Consider the following 19,538-nt stretch of genomic DNA (forward strand, 5'->3'; position numbering starts at 1 on the left):
TGAGCCAAACCGGCTTCGGCCTCCCTATTTTCTTTATTCCTTAATTTCATACCCTCGGGCCCGCCACCCACTGTCCTCCTCGGGCCGCCTCTTGGCTCGTCCTCCTTTGTCTTTCCCACCAGCCGTGGCGCCCCTTCTCCACCCGCACCCCGCCCCGCGGGTCGCGGCTCCCGGTCCCCGCCTCCTCCCTGCAATCCCTGCAGCGAGGACCGCCCTCCCCGCGGCAGCCAATGGCGGCGTGGCCCCGCCCCGCCCCGCCCCTCTCGCCCCGCCCACCGGGCCCGGGAGCGCCAGCGGGGTTTGGGCCTCGCGGCGGCGCCGGGACCCCTGCTTCTCCCGGGCGGCTCGCGGCCCAGCCTCGGGACAGCCATGGACTCGCCGGGGCTGAAGGTGAGCGGGCGGGCCCTGGACGTGGGGCGCTTCTGGGGTGCACCGGGAGCCGGGGGCGTGGGGAGAGCGCGGCCGCCTGCGCCGGGCGTTGGTACCTGCGGGGCCCCGCGCCCAGCCCGGCGGGCGGCCCGGCGCTCGGTCGCCTGGTCACCGCCCAGGCGCTGCTTTGGGAGCTTGAGGTCGGGGCAGCGTCCCCAGCGCTGCTTTCCGAACTGCCTGGCCCGCCCCGTGCGCTGTGTGTCCTTTTACTTTGGTGCCCGGTTTGCTCGGAAACCGTGGTCAACACAGCACTCCTCCTGCGCCTCCCGGTGGGATGTTCAGCAACTGCCCGCCAACTAGTGTCCGCTCCCCGCTCCCCGAAAAGGGGCGCGGAAAGGTGAAATGGGAACAGTGACAGGCACAGGCGGGAAAATGGAGGCGTCTCTACGTTAGGGGGATGGTTTTCTCTGCTAATCACCGGTTCATCGGTTCAGCATTTACTGACAATCCGCTTAAGAAATGGTGTGAAAACAAAGACATGAGACTTGAAAGTAAGTTGCTTTTAGGATGACGGTGCTCTCTGTACATTTGTGCCCTACATCACCCGTCCAGCAGCAGACAGTGCTGCAGGGCGCGCACACAGTGTGTCCACTGGACGCTGGAGATGGTGATGGGCAGTCCCTGTCTTCACACGTGGTTTGGCCAGTGCCGGAGAAAAACCTTAATTAAATTAATGCATTATATACACTGAATGCCTTGTGTGTCTGGCATTATTCGCTATAAGCCCTGCGATAATAAAATTAGATAAAGGCCTCTCAATCTCGGATTTTACATTTGACTAGGAGACGTTAGACCCTAAACAAGGAAATAAAATGGGTGCCACGTTAGATGGTGCTAGGTGGATGGAGGGCAGTTGGGCAGTGGTAGGGAATGCTGCAGTGTCGATATTTTGCCTAAATTTTTACATTATTGTATCTTCCTGTGAAGCCGACTCCCGACCCCTTAAATTTTGGTCATCACTTGAAATGTAACCTTTGTACTACCACCCAAAGGAATTGTTATAATAAAAACACTTTTCATGCTAAAAACTATTATGTGGTTCCTCATCACTTAGACTAGAGCAGTGGTCGGCAAACTCATTAGTCAACAGAGCCAAATATCAACAGTACAAGGTTGGAATTTTTTTTGAGAGCCAAATTTTTTAAACTTAAACTTCTTCTAACGCCACTTCTTCAAAATAGACTCGCCCAGGCCGTGGTATTTTGTGGAAGAGCCACACTCAAGGGACCAAAGAGCCGCCCGCATGTGGCTCGCAAGCCGCAGTTTGCCGACCACTGGACTAGAGAATCAACTTAATATAAGACACTTCTTGACCCTACTTGCCTCTCCAATTTAGTCACCCAGTAATCCCTGTCTTAAGGTTCTAGAACAGGGAATCGCAAACCATGGCTTTGTTCCAATAAATTCTTATTTGTGAATCCTGACATTTGAATTTCATATATGCTATGAAGTATTTTTCTTCTTTTTTCCTTTTCTTAACAATTTGAAAGCGTACAAACCATTCTTACCTTGCCGGCCATAGAAAACAGGCATAGGCTAGATATGGCCATGTGCCATAGTTTGCCAATCCTTTCTCTAAATCATGGAATGACTTTTAGTCGTCTGCATCCCACCCATCCCTACGTTTCATTACTGTGCTGTCACAGTGCCTCTGCCTCGCCGTGTTCCTGTACCTTCCTCACAACTCATGAGAGGGACATAGGAAGAGCGTGTTTATGTGTGGAGGGGGAGTAGGAGTTTGCAAATCAAGAATCAGTTCTGAAGTCCTCTCCAAGAATCTTTCTCTTAGTTTTACTTTCCTCTGCTCCCCACACCCAATCCTCATTCTCCTATATCCTCAAAGCAACTTTGCTTGTATTTAGTACATCGTATTTCAGTTTTCTTAGATTCTGGTCTCATTTGAAAAACGTTAAGTATTTCTGGGCAGGAGTTGCCATGTCTTACTCATCTTCATACTCGCCCAGGTCCTGACACTAGTAGGTGGTCAGTAAATGTTTGACCGGACAACCTAACCTGGTAGGTAGTGGTAGTATGGAGGGTGGGGATTAGGCTACAGAAACAGAAGAACCTACTGACTGCTTACTTAGGGGACTGGGCAAAAGGGAAGGGAGGATTCCATGACTTCATGTCTGGCTTGGGCAGTGGGGCAAATGGAAGGATGAATCTGGAACTTCCATGAGAGATCTTGGCTGGACACGTGGTGTTTTATTTCATCAGCATATAGGGTTAGGAGGAACTTTTTTTTTTCCAAATAGGATTCTTACAGTATGATATCTTAATCTTCACAGTGACCTGTAAACAACTAACAGCATTTTACAAGTGAGCAAACTCAGGAACTATAAGATAGATCAGAAATTTGAAACCAGGTCTTTTTGTCTTTAAGCCATGTCCTCCCCACCCCCCCCCCCCCCCAATTTATTGATTTTTAGAGAGAGAGAAGGAAGAAAGGATATAGAGAGAAAAACATTAATGAGAGTGGAACATTATCAGTTGTCTGCCTCCTGCATGCCCTCTACTGGGGATCGACCTCGCAGCTTGGGCATGTGTGTCCTGATGGGGAACTGAACCAGAGGCCTATTGGTTCCTGGGTGGATGCTCAACTGCTGAGCCACACAGGCCAGGCCGGGGCAGGCATGCCACTGCCTTTTCAGAGAGTTAGATTCTTAGTGATACTAACTGCTGGACAGAAGTCAAGTAAAATGATATTAAAAGTGTCCTTAGTGCCCTGACTGGTTTGGCTCAGTGGATAGAGCGTCGGCTTGCAGACTGAAGGGTCCCAAGTTCGATTCCAGTCAAGGGCATGTACCTTGGTTGTGGGCACATCCCAAGTAGGAGGTATGCAGGAGGCAGCTGATCGATGTTTCTCTCTCATCGATGTTTCTAACCCTCTATCCCTCTCCCTTCCTCTCTGTAAAAAAAAATCAATAAAATATGTTTTTTTAAAAAAAGTGTCCTTAGTGTTGGGAAACTAAGCTCATTTGCTACCCTAGGAAGGGGGCACTGGAGGACAACTGCATTTTATTGAGATGTGCTGTGGGGGGCTTGGAGATGGAGTATGGATCACACTTGCAAAAAATATAGCCAAGGAAGAGACTAGAGAGCAGGAGAAGGCAAAGTAAAAGTTCCAGAGAACATTCGCTTAACAATTTAGAAGAAAGGATTGAAATTATTAGAAAACACCGAGATATTTAAATAATTTTGTGTTCATTGTGTTCTGTATTCCTTAGTATTAAAAAACACCGAGATATTTAAATAATTTTGTGTTCATTGTGTTCTGTATTCCTTAGTATTGAGTGCTGTGCTTTAACAAGTTTTAGATTATTCAAGATTTTAGATTAATATCTGCTTAGATATTTCAGAACATCAGAATCTCCTTGTAACATTTAATTCTTATTTCCCTTTAGACTTTGATTAATTACTATTGTCAAGAGAGGTATTTCCATCACGTGTTACTTGTTGCCAGTGAAGGAATTAAGAAGTATGGTAATGACCCCGTCTTCAGGTTTTATCATGCTTATGGTACATTAATGGAAGGTATGTGCAAATTATTAACCGTGCTGCATACATTTTGAATTCTTGTTTTGCACAAAGAATAATTTTTCACATAATTTTGACTTTCAGGCAAAACTCAAGAAGCTCTTCGAGAATTTGAGACTCTTGAAAATAAACCAGATGTCTCACTTTGTTCTCTGCTTGCACTGATATACGCCCATAAAATGAGTCCTAATCCAGGTATAGTAGGACAATTTTTTTTTATTTTGTTTTTTCTCAATTACCATAGCATTTAGTCTGATCATACTGTATTACCTATTATCTGTAAGTACTGTTATATCACGTATGTTTTATCATCCCGACGAGATTGTAAGTTCATAAAGCAGAATAAATATGTATCTTACTTTCATATTCCTTATATCCTTCGGGAGAATTTTCATTTGTACGTAGGAGTTGTTTGAGTTATCATAAAGGTGAACGTATATTAGCAATTGTTAAGCAAACAAACAAAAAAAATAGCCCCAAACAGGTATGTAAGTAAATTGCTCTGCAACAGCCAACTTTATAACCAGTCATGTTCAAATATATAGCTATAAGCAGTGTCTTTCTTCTACTATATCTTAAGCTTCTTAAAGGCCTTTATGTCCCCAAGAGGGCTAATCCTTGGAAGATATTCAGTAAATTTTTATCAAGTAATAGTTTGGAAAATATTATAGAAAAACTTTATGCAAAACCAGCAATTAAAATTGTGTGAACTGTCTTTATATAAATATTCATTTATTTAATATTAAACATATAATATGTGATCCATAACATCTTATATGATCTAGTTGAAAAAATAAATGTAAAAACCACCAAGATTAGGGGCAGGGGTGGGCTGCAGGGGGTTAATGGGGGGAAAAAGGGGACATATGTAATACTTTCAACAATAAGGATTTTTTTAAAAACACCAAGATTAAATTCTAATGTTACTATTAAATAAAATGATAAATAAAACAAATGAGTCCCTAATTAATGGAAAATAGTATGTACTATTAATCCATAGGAGTAGCCTGGGAAAGCTTCGTGAAAGATAGGAACTTAATCTGATCTTTGAAAGACAGGCAGGATTTCAGTATAAAGCATATTTGGCAGACGGGAGAAATCCATGGGCAAACTCATGGAATTGGTTCAGGATTCGACTCTTCTGTGGATCCCCTCTCTCTGTGCCCAGGCAGGAGTTTTAAGCTGGAGCAGAGAAGTTTCATAGGAGAGCTGTAGTCAATAAGCCTTTAAAAAAATTAGTACAAAATATTTTCTTCCTAGAATCAGGTTTTCATTTAATTGATTATTCCCAACAGTATTGATTCTGTTGGGAAATGTGATTTCTGGGACACTAAAAACATGGAGGCAGAAATATTGCCGAGGGACACTTGAGTACTGACTCCGCTTTTCACCACATATGATGCTGAGTAGTCTTGAGTCTAGGAGGGGCCCAGAGGTGTGTCAGTAGTGCCTAGAAAAGGCCTGGATTGTTCATGTACATTCTTCCAGCGTTCTGACATAAGTCCTGAATATAAAAGGGCTGTGATGCAGTAAGAACTTGAGCTGCGAAGTGACAAGAGCTAACTTTGTGCAGGTGGTGTCCCAGCTAACTGATGCCTCAATAGGGACCTGATGGAAATCCGGGCAGAAGACTACAGTGCCTGCTCCTGCCCGGATGAGTTCTTTTCTGTCTCCGTATCGTGGTTCTTTAACAAACATTTCTGAAGGGAGGTGGGCGGCAGGCAGAAGCAGTCTTCTTGCCAAGCAAGCTGTAGTCCACCAAAGATGATTCTATTTCCTAAAGTCATGAAGTGATACCTTGGTAATTCCACATTTAAATTTAAATTTGTCTCATTGGAGCTAAAAGGAAGGGTCACTTACCTTTCCTTGGTAGCCATTTCCAGAAAGGTAGAGTCTGTTACAATCACCACCCTCAACTTGGACATTTCTTCTTCCTTACTGTTTAACTGACCCTGCTCCGCTTTGATCCAGGGTTTGGATCTAATTGACATTTGTGTCCTAAGACATACTCTCATATGATAGATTTGGTAATAATGATTAGAGTTGTTGGAAGTAGACTATTTAAGGGAGCAATCAGGCAGTTATTAAACTATGTAAGGAACAACCATTATACTACCTTTCACTGGTCTGTTACAGTAGCCTCCCATGTTGATATATTTTAGAAATGGATTAGGGAATTGGGTAATTTAAATACTAGTCCTGGTTTGCCTCTAATAATTACATCATTTTAGAACCATTGCTAATTTTTTCAAGTATTATTTTAAAAGTTGCATTTATAGCCTTTATATCTTGGGGATGACAAGATATAAAGGCTATAAACTTTATATTTTATATAATCTGTATATTTAGAACTGTATATTACAGTGATCTTTAACCACATGTGGCTATTGAGCAATGGGGCTTAGTTTGAGGAACCAAATTTTTAATTGAATTCTAATTACTTTTACATTTTAAACTGATACTTGATTCAGCTATTAGAAGTTATGTTTAGAACAATGAGTAAATGAATATACTTTTTCATAAATTTTATGAAATAGAAGTACAAATTAAGTATTTCTGGAGAAAATTTAGTAACTTAATGAGATATGTGTATAAAATATATACCACATTTTAAAGATTTAGTAAGAAGAAAACAAAGACTCAATGGTTTTCTTATCAAATTACAGGTGAAATAATTTGGATATACAGGACAAACTAATTTTACTTGTTTCTTTTTGCCTCTTTAATGTGGCTACTAGAAAATTTTAAGTTACATATGTGGCTTGCATTGTATTTCTATTTGACAGTTCTGCTATGAGGGAAGAACTTAATTCTCTCCCCTGTTAATCATCTGACCTATTATAAATACGTGATCTAGAATTTAATTTTCATTCATGTCTTCTTTTTCCGTTCCAGATAGAGAAGCTATTCTGGAATCAGATGCCAAAGTGAAGGAGCTGCGTAAAGGAGCAGAACCGAAAGCTTTGTACCACGCAGGCTTATTTTTATGGCACATTGGTCGTCACGAGAAAGCGAGAGAGTACATTGACAGAATGATCAAAATGTCAGATGGTAGTAAAGAGGTAGCTGGTTTTCTTATTGTGAAATAGTGACATTAAAGGAAACATGTTATTTATATATTCAGAGGTAACTGCTGTTTAATTCTTTGTTATTGCTCACTCTATTCTCACTTTATAAATAATAGCTTTATTTTAATATTTTATTATTTTGTAAAGTTGTGGTTCTCAAAGGCTGTTTATTTTTATGCTGTTTATTAACTCTGGAAATAATCTTTTCCTGTTCCCTTTCTTTCTTCCTTCCCCTTCCTTCCTTATTTCCTTCCTTCCTTCCCTCCCACTCTCCTTATTGAGCTTCTGTAGGTACAAGGCACCATTATTTGACCTGTTAGTAATACAAAGATAAGGAGTGCATAAGCTTTACTATCCTGAATGGATCATGTAGCAGTTGTTATAGGTCATATACCCAGCCAATATGTTGAGAGAGGTGTGATTAAAGTGTGCAGGAAAATAATAGTTGACATTTATTGCTTGCTTGCTTTGTGCTAGGCACTATTTTAGGTACTTAAGGAAAGATAAGATCTGTAAGTATTAGAATGAGAAAGAATTTCTTGAAGTAGCATTTGAACTAAAACCTGAAAGATGGATAGTTTCCATAGGCAAAGATTATGGAAAAGGGAAGTAGATACTCCCAAGGAGGGAAGTAATAGATGGAAATCAGAAAAACAAGGAGACATATCGGTTCTGGGTACAGTGAGACTCTTCATATTTGATGGGAACATGGGGTACATAGATGAAGAGGATGGAAGAAAAATGTGGAGATGTGGGTTGGGGCAAATTGAAGGATCTTGACAGCAAGGTACAGTATTTGTATCTAATTTGATAGGCATTGAAAGACCATCAAAGGTTCTTAATCTCTGCAGTGATGTTATTAAAGTACAGATTCAGCTGATTAATTTAACAATGCTGTATAGGGTGGACTGACCTGGGGGGGAACTAGAATGCAGCCAAAAGGGTACTGCTTTCTGGCAGAAGACTTTGAGGGCTGATACTAAAATACTGTAGAGGGGTACAAATTTGAGAATTGTTAAATATCCACGATGCTTGTAAATAATGGGGGGAAGATACTGAGGATATCTCAGGTTTTAAGCCTGGACAATTCAGAGACCAGTTAACATGAATGGAAACTACATTGAATTAAGAAGGTAATCTTAAAGACAGCTGTGTTTAGCTGAAGACATGCTATATTCCAGGCTCTGGAGAACAGTGAAATAGATAGTAGATGAGCTGTTGGAAAAAGAAAAAATTAAAAGAGGTACTGGACTGCAAGTAAAGCTTGGGGGAATTATCTATCCAGAGATAGTAGTTGAAACAATTCAAACAAGCACACTGATCTAGTGAGTAGAAATAGCACTGTTTGAGTAGTATTAGCTGTCTTTTCAGATGAAATACAGAGAGCTAAATATAATCTCAGTTAAATATTTATAAGTTTATGAATTAACCTATAATTTTTTGTGTTAATCCTCACCCAGGGATATTTTTCCATTGATTTTTAGAAAGAGTGGAAGGATGGGAAGGGGGAAAGAGGAGGAGAGAGAGACAGAGACAGAGAAACACTTATGTGAGAGAGACATCGATTGGTTACCTCACTCATGTGCCCTGACCACGGCCAGGGATCGAACCTGCAACCCAGATACATGCCCTTGACCAGGAATCCAGCCTGAGACCCTTTAGTGCACGGGCTGATGCTCTAACCCAGTGGTGGGGAACGTCCAGCCCTTGGGCTGTATATGGCCTGGCCCTGCCAAGGCATTAGGAGTGAGTTAATTAAGTCTTTGGCTAATGTTTAAGTTGGTAATGTTGTATGTCCCGCGAATGATGCTATAAATATTCAAATGACCCTTGGCAGAGAAAGGGTTTGCTATCCCAGCTCCAACTTAACCATTTAGCCACACCAGCCAGGGACTATAAATTTGATAGAAGAGCAGATTTCATAATTTTTATTTGAAATTAAAAAGAAAAGTATTCGACTTATGTCCATCTTCTTTTCAGTGCTATAAATCTTGCAACCCATTGGCTCACTAACATTTCTGAAGGTAAACATCCATGACTTCTTCAGTTTTTAATTTCTTGGGCCATATATGCTTGCATTTGAAACTCACTGGACTAGTCATAGATTAAAGAGAACATTGCCACATTATCTTAATTTTTAATATATATGCAGCAAGGCACTCCTGTTTTCCATCTTGGTTCATTTAGTCTGATTGCTCCAAAAGAGGTCACAAATTCTTATTTATGTCTCAAATTACATTTTTAACTATTATTAATAACAATTTGCTGGCAAAGTCCCAAATAAGAATATTGATTATTTAGCGTTAATGGACTTTTTGATAAGCTTCTTCATATTAATATTGAGCAGAGTAGTAAGGCTGAAATTCTATATACTTTTCCACACTCTAGGCTGGCAAGATTTGGAAAGCATTTTTACTGCACAGTTTTATTTTTCATAATATTATTTGATAGAGTGATTTTTGTTATTAATTACAACAATGAAAAGACATTAGGTTTACTTCTTTTACCCATTTCTCCCCCAAAGAATTGGAAGTATGATTAGAATTTTTTATTTTACAGGGACAGGTCTTGAGAGCATGGCTTGATATTACAAGAGGAAAAGAACCTTATACTAAAAGAGCACTAAGATCTTTTGAAGAGGGATTACAAAATGGAAATGATATTTTTGCTCTGCTGGGTAAGGTAAGTTGGAGTTAGGTAAACAAATCATGTTTCAAAATTTATTCATAATATAGTTGAAACCCAACAAAACTAAGTGGATCAAAAATAATTTTCATGTTACTTTTATCAACTCTCAATTGTAGGAGGGACAAATGTTTATACTAGAGGCCCAGTGCACGAAATTTGTGAATGGGGGTGGGGGGTCTCTCAGCCTGGCCTGTACCCTCTCGCAATCCGGGACCCCTCAGAGGATGTCCAACTGCTGGGATTGGGCCTAAACTGGCAGTCAAACATCCCTCTTGTAATCCGGGACCGCTGTCTCCTAACTGCTTGCCTGCCTGCCTGCCTGCCTGCCTGCCTCATCGCCCCTAACCACTCGCCTGCCTGCCTGCTTCATCACCCCAAACCGCTCGCCTGCCTGCCTCATTGCCTCTAACTGCTCGTCTGCCTGCCTCATTTCCCCTAACCACTCGCCTGCCCACCCCTAACTGCTTGCCTGCCTGCCTGTTCACCCCTAACACCTCTGCCTGCCTATCTGATCACCCCTAACTGCTCACCTGCCTGCCTGATTGCCCCTAACCACTCTGCCTGCCTGCCTGATCACCCCAAATCACTCGCCTGCCTGCCTGATCGCCCCTAACTGCTCGCCTGCCTGCCTGATCGCCCCTAACCGCCTCTGCCTCAGCCCCTGCCGCTGCGGTTTTGTCCGGAAGGATGTCCGTAATGACATCTGGAAGGTTGTTTGGTTGTCTGGTCTAATTAGCATATTATGCTTTTATTATTATAGATAGGACAATGAACAGTAAACTAGAGAAATGTATTCCCTACCAAATTCTTCAATCCTAGATCAATTTTAATTGGTTTTGTTGTTATTGGTGTTGGTGGTTGTGGTTCCTATGTTATTTATTCACCAAACATTTACAGCCTGTCTAATATATGTGAGGTATCACTTTAGATATTGGGGATACCCAGGACACTTCAGTCTGTAGACGGACACTCTATCCACTGAGCCAAACCAGTCTGGGCAGATTTCATTCTTTTTATGGCTGAGTATTCCATTGTATGTATATACCACAACTTTTTTATCCACTGGTCTATTGATGGGCAGTTGGATTACTTCAATAACTAGGCTCTAGATAAGTAACTCTGCAGTGAACATACAAGTGCATATATTCTTTTGAATTATAGTCAAACCTTGGTTCTCAAATGACTACCATTTTCCCACAATTTGGTTCTTGACCCAAAAACTCTTTCATGCTGATCCCTGTACAATTAGTCATGCATCTCTCAGGCGATAAACAAAGGAGAGAATGTGTGAGTATGAGTCAGTTTACTGCTATACCTCATGTTAATATCTCAGGAAATTACGCTGTGACTATTTCTAGTGGGAAAAAAATGATTCGTTTTTTTTTTTTTTTTTTTTACTAAATTGCTTCTCAAACAGCCTTCCAGAACAAATTAAGTTCTAGAACTGAGGGTCCACTCTAGTGTTTTGGGGTTTTTCAGATATATATACCCAGAAATGAAATTGCTGCCTCATAAGGCAGTTCCATATTTAATTTTTTGAGAAACTTCCATACGATTTTCCACAGTGGTTGCACCAATCTGCATTCCCACCAACAGTGCAGGAGGGTTTGCTTTTCTCTACATCTTCCCCAACACTAGTTTTTTGATTTATTGATGATAACCATTCTGACAGGTGTGAGGTGATATCTCATTGTAGTTTTAGTTTGCATTTCTCTGATGATTAATAAAGTTGAGCATCTTTTCATCCGTCTATTGGCCATCTCTTTGTCCTCTTTGGAAAAGTGTCTATTTAGGTCCTCTGCCCATTTTTTTATTTGATTGCTTTTTTGGTGTTTAGTTGTATGGGTTCTTTATAAATTTTGGCTATTAACCCCTTATCAAATGTTTTATTGGCAAATATGTTCTCCCATTCAGTAGGTTGTCTTTTCATTTTGTTGATGATTTCCTTTGCTCTTATTTTGCTTATTCTTTAAAATCTTATCTTCTTTAGCTTAAAAATAATTTTTTAAAAGGTACAAAATCTCTTAGTTTTAGATGCTGCTTGTGAATACACAGGAAATATTTTATTCTAAAAGGAAACATTATTTTATGGTGTTTCTAAAAACATTTTTAACATTAATTATATTTCTCAGGTATTTAAAAGTGGAATTTAAAACTTTTATTGTTCTGAGATGTTTTAAACTTTTGTTTTGATAAAAACTATTTTTTTTCTTATTATAAAAATGATCACTTCCTTAAGGAAAAGTCAGAGAACAAAAATATAGAAAATGCTAAATACTAGTTTTCTATCTACTTCAGGATAACTGTTGTGAGAACCTTGGTATATATGATCACATTTTTTATACCACTGCTTTTTTCTCCCATTAGGCACAATGCCTTGAGATGCGCCAGAATTATTTAGGTGCTTTGGAGACTGTGAACCAAATAATTGTGAACTTTCCAAGTTTCCTCCCTGCTTTTGTACAGAAAATGAAACTACAACTGGCCTTGCAAGATTGGGACCAGACGATTGAGATTGTGCAGAGGTAAAGTACAAAAAGGTGACACCCAAACCTTTGGATCTGGTTTTAATTTTGAGGAAAAATAAATCTGCACATAATTTTTCATCGTAGGACTTTTTAAATTTGATTTTTCCAAAAATACGGAATTGAAAAGTTTAATACTGCATTATTTAAAACTGAATTTATTGGTTTACATAAATATCTGACTAGCTGTTCTAAGGCAGACTTTTTTTTTTTGCAAGCAAATAACCCTGTCCTCATGAAGCTTATATTCAAATGAGAGGAACCATATGATAAACAGAACAAATAAGAAATTATGTAGTATGTTCGAAAGTTGTAAGTGCTATGGGGAAAAGATAAAGCCAAAGCTGGAAGGTGAAATGGGGAGTGGGGTGAGGGAGTAGATTTTATGAGAATGGTCAGGGAAGGCCTCACTGAGAAGATGGCATTTGAGCAAAGGAAATAAGCAATGCAGATATCCGGGAAAAACTTTGCAGAAAGGAAAAGCAAGTGCGAACACCTTGAGGCCAGAGTATGTGTCCTATGTTTAAGGAATGGGAAGGAGTAACATGACTAGGAGTGAAGTCCCAGCAGAAAGGTCGGAGGGAGCAGGGTGCCAGGTTGTGAACATATATAAATTTATTTCGACAAAATGTTTTTCCGCAGGTTAATGCTTCAAGACAAACAAAATGTAGAAGCACTAAGAATGCTGGCTCTTTACTATTTGTGTAGGGAAGGGGATATAGAGAAGGTAAGTTGCATTGTGCTAATTAAGTTTCCTATATTCATAATACAGGAAGTACTCTTTTAGAATGTATGTCACGGTAGTTTTTAGTTGATTCTTGAAAATACACCTTAACAAAGAGGTGAGCTTCTTAATTCAGCTAATAAAGTAAAAACATTATGAAAATTCCTTTGATCATGAATTACGGTATATGTGGTATTTCTGTATAAATCTCCCACGCGGTAATATGTTTGATTAATATACTGGGTATGGAAGAGTACATAGAAAAAATACAATTTATAATATTTCTTAATTTTATTTTAGTTTGGATAGGTTACATGGGCTTAGGATAAAATCCCATTGGACCTTACAGTAAGGTAACATATTTCTCTAGTAGCGAACATACTCACTATATACTAGATTACAGAAAATCATCATCCAGTCTTAAGTAAATAGTATTATAAAAAGTAGTAGATTTGGATTGTGTTGAATTTGGTTAAATTAGTTAATATAACAGTGCCTAATAGGTACTTTAGTAAATATTAAAAGAATTTAGTAGAGGCAACTATTCAGTAAATATTCCAGGCATTGAAATTATTTATACTAAGTATCTTAGTGGTTTTTCTATTCGGGATAATTTTAAATATAAACCAGGCTATATATGTAATCCAAGGGCTGATGTTATATAATATTGGTATTTGTAAATATGTTATTATTCATATCTCATTTGTGTCATGGATTCATTATTTTAGAGGGAGCTTGGCATGTACAGTTAATTGAGTATTATAGGTATCTTTATTTATCCAAAGGTTCCTATTCAATAACAAATATTAAAAAAATACATTCTAAAACTCTGTTCTTTATTGATAATTATTGAGCTTTTTTAAAGAAGTTTTAATACATCTTGCAACATATAAGATTTTATTGGAAGAGGGAGGAATTAGTAAAAGCAAATATCTTTTAAACAATAATAGTATTTATTAGTCTATGTCATATATTATATTCTTTATTTCTTAGTTTATTTTAAAATTATACTGGGTACTTTTCTTTTAGGCTGCAACCACGCTGGAAAACTTGGAAAATGCATTGGATGCTATGGAACCACAGAATGCTCAACTTTTTTATAAGATCACCATAGCCTTCAGCAGAACTGTAAGAGAGTCCACTATGTACCATAGCTCTGTTATCTACAGCTGGAAATAGAAAATAAGTCACCAAGGTTGAGGCACCAAAGAGTATATGGCCTAGAGTGAAAATATGATATGTATATAAATATGTGATATATTCCTAAGAAGGGCAGTCCAGAGGAGATATGGGTTCCAACTGTAAGAAGCCACCATGAAGGCTTCTTGGAGGAAGTGGCACTTGTTGAACCTTTAAAGAGAGGGAAGTGCCTTCCAGCAACGGAAATAAGTGCTTAGGATTTATGAGTAGGAATGTTCTTTGTTTTGTATTTTTAAACTATCTGAAAAAAATTTTAATGTGGGTAATAGACTATTTTGGTAGGGGAAATGGTTGGTATCTTACTTTTTTTATAATATTAAAGAAATGTTTGCATTACAAGTACCCAATTTTTAAAAGTTAATCAGGAACAGATTTAAAAAATCAGCAGAATCTTGAAATCAGTACCTGAAATGAGTGGATTAAAAAGTTAATTAGGCTAGGAAAAAGGCACACATGAGTTAAGTAAAATAATTAGTAAATATAAAGTTGAAAGGAAAAATCAAGGATGTTGTTAAATGACATAAATAAACTGAATTTTCTCATTTACAAACAAAGATTGTCAGATTGTGTGAAGTTTAGAGAAAAACAAATTCTGCTATTACAAAAGTTTAAGTTAAGGAGGGTATATTTACCCTTTTTGTTTGCCTCTTGCCAGATACCTGATTAGTTTACAAAAATTCAAGCAGTTTAGTATTTTACTCGTAAAAGTTATTGTCTTCAAGTGTTACATACTTACTCTAGCAACATTGCCATTTCTTGAAATATTTTTGGAGCTTTTAAAGAAGAAGATTCTAAGGCATAATCTTTTAAAATAGTCTCAGTGGTGCCACCCTTGTCTTTAGGGGGAAAGCCCTACTTTTTTTTCCCCACTAAAAATATATATACAAACTTAAAGCAATAACTTTATTGTCTACTTTGTAAAACAACCATAGGGCACTTTGAAAAGAGGTCTATAATATCCTTGTATGGCAACATCATTAGGAGTTTACTTTTCAAGGTAGCTGTTTTTAAAAACACGACTCAGGATATATAAGTTCTCAGAGGATATAAACTCTTGCTGTTCTGCCTAGATAGTAAATAGAGAAGTTTTATTTTTCTTGGTTATTAAATCATATTGTTTCTTTGCATTTTTCTCCTGCAGAATATTAATAACATATATGTATATTTAGAGAAACAATCCTTTTGACTGAATAGAAGTGTTCTAGTCCAACTTAATCTTTTCTTCTTTTTAGTGTGGACGTAATCAACTCATTCTTGAAAAAATTCAAACATTACTAGAAAGAGCTTTCAGTTTAAACCCTCAGCAATCAGAATATGCTACAGAACTTGGATACCAAATGCTTTTACAAGAAAAAGTTAAGGAAGCATGGAAGTGGTATCAGATTGCCATAAATCTTGAAGAAACTAGTATCACTGCAGTGATTGGTATGACCTCTATTTCTATAAATGTTCTTCATATAGATGCAAGTCATAATTGCTTTTCATATCTGCCATTAAAAATGTTTTGTGATTTTCTAAAATTAAACAATTCTCCACTATCCCCAACAGAAAAAAAACCATATATCTTTAAAAATAAAGTTTTTATTTCATAATTAATATCTTGAGAGAGTAGGTTTTTATGAGATAGTTCCTATACTAGTATATTATGAATTCCATCATAATAGATTTTATATGAGTACCAAGCCACCCATTTTCTTTCCTTTCACCTTTTCTTTCTTTTTTTTAATGCAAAATTTTCATAGGTTTATTGGTGGGGAAATCCATGTTTTATTAATGTTGTTGGTGTTAGCTTAAAGTTTGCATGCCTAAAACCAGATATGCAAACTTTCTTTTTGTTCTGTTTGGTTTTAGGATGTATCCGATGTCAATTAATAGAAGGGCAATTACAGGAAGCAGATCAGCAGCTAGAATTCCTTAGTGAAATTCAGCAGTCTTTTGGAAAATATGCGGTACGGTATTTTATTTTATTAGATACTAGGTCCCAGCTACTGTTTATAAAATATGAAATTTAAATTGTCTTATTTAGTAATAGCTTTAAAGGGAGTAATATACACTATTTTAATATGTAACTTCATTTATTAATTTAACTCCATGAAAAATTAGGCTTTAAATATTCTCCCATAAAATTCTAAAAATCTAAGCTAAAACTTAAGTATGAACAAATATTTAACATCAAGAGCACTTCTTATACATTTGAAATCTAAATAGAAAGAAATGCCTTTATAACTGAATGGAGTAATTTATAAAAACTACTGTTTTTTCAGGAATTAACATATTTACAAGCAATTCTTGCTATAAAGAAAAATAAACGACAAGAAGAAGTTATTAACTTGTTAAATGATGCCTTGGACACTCATTTTTCACAATTACAAGATTTACCTTTTGGCATACAGTATTTTGAGAAGTTAAATCCTGATTTCTTGCTAGAAATCATTACAGAATATCTGAATTTCTGTCCATTGCAAGTAAGTAATTTGGGGACTTTTGGGAGGGATGGGGGTAACTATTAAATTTATTGCGATCACATTGGTTAATAAAATTATCTAGGTTTCAGGTGTACAATTGACACATCATCTGAATATTGTATTGTGTGTTCACTGCCCAAAGTCAAGTCTGTCATGTTGAGCCCCCCTTCCCCTCTTCTGCCTCCCTCAACCCCCTTTCCTTCTGGTAATCACAATGCCAATGTCTGTGTCTATGAGTTTTGTTTGTGTTTTTTTTGCTTAATCCCTTCATCTATTTCACCTGGCACTCTAATACCGCCTCTGGAAGCTGTCAGTTTGTTCTCTGTATCTGTGAGTCTGGATAAGTGAAATCATATGCTATTTGTCTTTCTCTGACTGGCTTATTCCAGGTCCATCCATGCTGTTGCAAGGGGTAAGGTTTCCTCCTCTTTTTCATGACTGAATAGTATTCCATTTTGTAAATGTAACACAGCTTTTTTTTTACCTACTTATCTACTGATGGGCACTTGGGCTGCTTCCAAATCTTGGCTATTGTAAATAGTGCTGCAATGAACATAGGGAGCATATGTTCTTTCAAATCAGAGTTTTGGGTTCTGTTATAGTCTCAGAAGTAGAATCACTGGGTCATAAGGCAGTTCCATTTTTAATTTTTTGAGGAAGCTCTGTACTGTTTTCCATAGGGGCTGCACCAGTCTGCAAAACACCATCTATTCAATAAATGGTATTGGGAAAATTGGACAGATATGTGAAAATAAAATGACCACCTTCTCCATATACAAGCATAAACTGAAAATGGATGAAAGACTTAAATGTAAGGCTTGAAACTATAAAAACCCTAGAAGAAAACAGGCAGTAAAACATCATCCATTTCACGTAGCAATATCTTTTCTGATATATCTCCTCGTTCTTATTGAAGACATGTCCCCATTGTATATTCTTGCCTCCTTTGTTGTAAGTTTAATTGATTATATAGGTGTGGGTTTATTTCTAGTCTCTTTATTCTGTTCCATTGGCCTATGTTTCTCTTTTTGTGCCAGTATCATACATGTTTTTATCATAACAGCTTTGTAGTATAATTTGAAATAAGGGAGAGTGCGGTATCCAACTTCAATTTCATTTACTTCTGCTGTGGTCTTTATTATTTTTTCTTCCTTCTACTAACTTTGGGCTGTGTTCTTTCCAGTTTTTCTCTTATAATTCGTTTTTATTTTTATTCTGTTGTGGTTGGAAAAGGTACCTGACATGATTTCAGTGTCCTTAAGCTTTGTGACCTAATATGTGTTCTATCATGGAGAATGTTCATGTGCACTTAAAAAGAATACACATTCTGTCTAGCCAGTTTGGCTCAGTGGATAGAGCATCGGCCCGCAGACTGACCCCACGTTTGATTCTGCTCCAGGGCATGTACTTCAGGTGCAGGCTTGATCCCAGACGGTGATCAGGCCTTGAGTGGGAGACAACTAATTGATGTGTCTCTCTCACATCAATGTTTCTCTCTCTCTGTCTCTCCTCCTCCCTTCTACTCTCTCTAAAAAAGAAAGAAAGAAAGAAAGAAAGAAAGAAAGAAAGAAAGAAAGAAAGAAAGAAAGAAAGAAAGGAAGAAAGAAAGAAAGAACTATTCTACTGTTTGGGGATAGAATGTTCTGTGCACACCTATTAATCTCTGTCACCTAAGGCCAGTATTTCCTTTTTGATATTATCTAAATGATCTATCCATTGATGGAAGTTCCCTATTACTATTAAGAACCACCTTTACTATATGTTTGCCTTTACTAGTGAGACTTTTTTTTTTGTGTGTGTGTGTGTGTGCATTTTTGGCTTTTTCTTTTCCATTTAAAGAGTTCCCTTTAACATTTCTTATAATGCCAGTTTAGTGATAATAAATTCCTTTAGCTTTTACTTGTCTGGAAATTCTTTAGCTCTTTCACAATTCTGAATGATAACCTTGCCAGGGTAGAGTATTCTTGGTTGTAGGTTTTCCCTTTCATCGTATTAAGGTATCACGCTACTCCCTTCTGGCCTGTAAAGTTTCTGTTGAAAAATCAGCTGATAGTCTTATGGGTATTCCTTTATACATAACTAGTTTTCTCTTGCTGTTTTAAGATTCTCTCTTAAATTTTAACGTTTTAATTATGATATGTTTTGGTGCGGATCTCTTTGAGTTCATTACTGTGCTTCCTGGAATTGGATGTCTATTTCCTTCACCAGGTTAGGGAACTTTTCAGCCATTATTTTTTCAAATAGGTTTTCTGTCCCTTTCTCTCTCTCTCTTTTCCTTCTGGAACCCCTATGATGGGAATGTTAGTATACTTGATGTTGTCCCAGAGCTCTCTTATGCTTTATGCTATCCTCATTCTTTTAACTTTTTAAAATATCTTCCAATTGGGTGATTTTCACTACCCTGTCTTTCGGATTGCTGATCTATTCTTCTGTGTCATCTAATATGCTGCTTTCCTCTAGTGTGTTTTTTATTTCAGTTGTTATATTATTCAGTTTTTATTAGTTCTTTTTTACAGTTTTATATCTTTATAGAAGTTCTCCACTTGTCTGCAGAGTTTGCTGAGCATTTTTATGACTAGTACTTTGAACTCTTTATTTCGTAGACAGTTTGCTTTTGTTTTGTTCTTTTTCTGGGGTTTTGTGTTTTTGTTTGTTTGTTTGTTTGTTTGTAACATATTCTTTTGTCTCCTCAGTTTGCCTGTTTGTTTCTATGTATTCGGTAGATCAGCTATGTCCCCTGGTTTTATAAAAGTGGCCTTTTTTGGAAGGTGTTCTGTGGGGCCTAGTGGTGGAATCCCCCCTAGTCACTAGAACCAGGTGCTCCAGAGGTGTTCCCTGTCTGGACTACTGTGGCTTCTTGTTGTGGTTGGGCTACAGCTGCTAAGGTCACACTGGCAGGCGA

The 19,538-nt window shown here is 37.8% G+C and overlaps 1 protein-coding gene across 1 annotated transcript in view; it reads left to right on the forward strand.

Annotated features, from left to right (window-relative positions):
- Nucleotides 1-273: 273 nt before the first annotated feature.
- TTC21B (tetratricopeptide repeat domain 21B) overlaps nucleotides 274-19,538 on the forward strand; it is a 74,252-nt gene continuing 54,987 nt past the window's right edge. The window contains exons 1-11 of the mRNA XM_079782443.1: nucleotides 274-390; nucleotides 3,834-3,963; nucleotides 4,051-4,161; nucleotides 6,862-7,028; nucleotides 9,594-9,716; nucleotides 12,090-12,247; nucleotides 12,890-12,974; nucleotides 14,001-14,099; nucleotides 15,404-15,596; nucleotides 16,023-16,120; nucleotides 16,436-16,636. Coding sequence (XP_079638569.1) covers nucleotides 370-390; nucleotides 3,834-3,963; nucleotides 4,051-4,161; nucleotides 6,862-7,028; nucleotides 9,594-9,716; nucleotides 12,090-12,247; nucleotides 12,890-12,974; nucleotides 14,001-14,099; nucleotides 15,404-15,596; nucleotides 16,023-16,120; nucleotides 16,436-16,636 — 1,386 coding nt within the window. The 5' untranslated portion in view covers nucleotides 274-369. The remainder of the gene's footprint in view (nucleotides 391-3,833; nucleotides 3,964-4,050; nucleotides 4,162-6,861; nucleotides 7,029-9,593; nucleotides 9,717-12,089; nucleotides 12,248-12,889; nucleotides 12,975-14,000; nucleotides 14,100-15,403; nucleotides 15,597-16,022; nucleotides 16,121-16,435; nucleotides 16,637-19,538) is intronic.

The sequence above is a fragment of the Cnephaeus nilssonii genome (assembly GCF_951640355.1).
Source record: "Cnephaeus nilssonii genome assembly, chromosome: 10".
Classification (NCBI taxonomy): Eukaryota; Metazoa; Chordata; class Mammalia; order Chiroptera; family Vespertilionidae; genus Cnephaeus; species Cnephaeus nilssonii.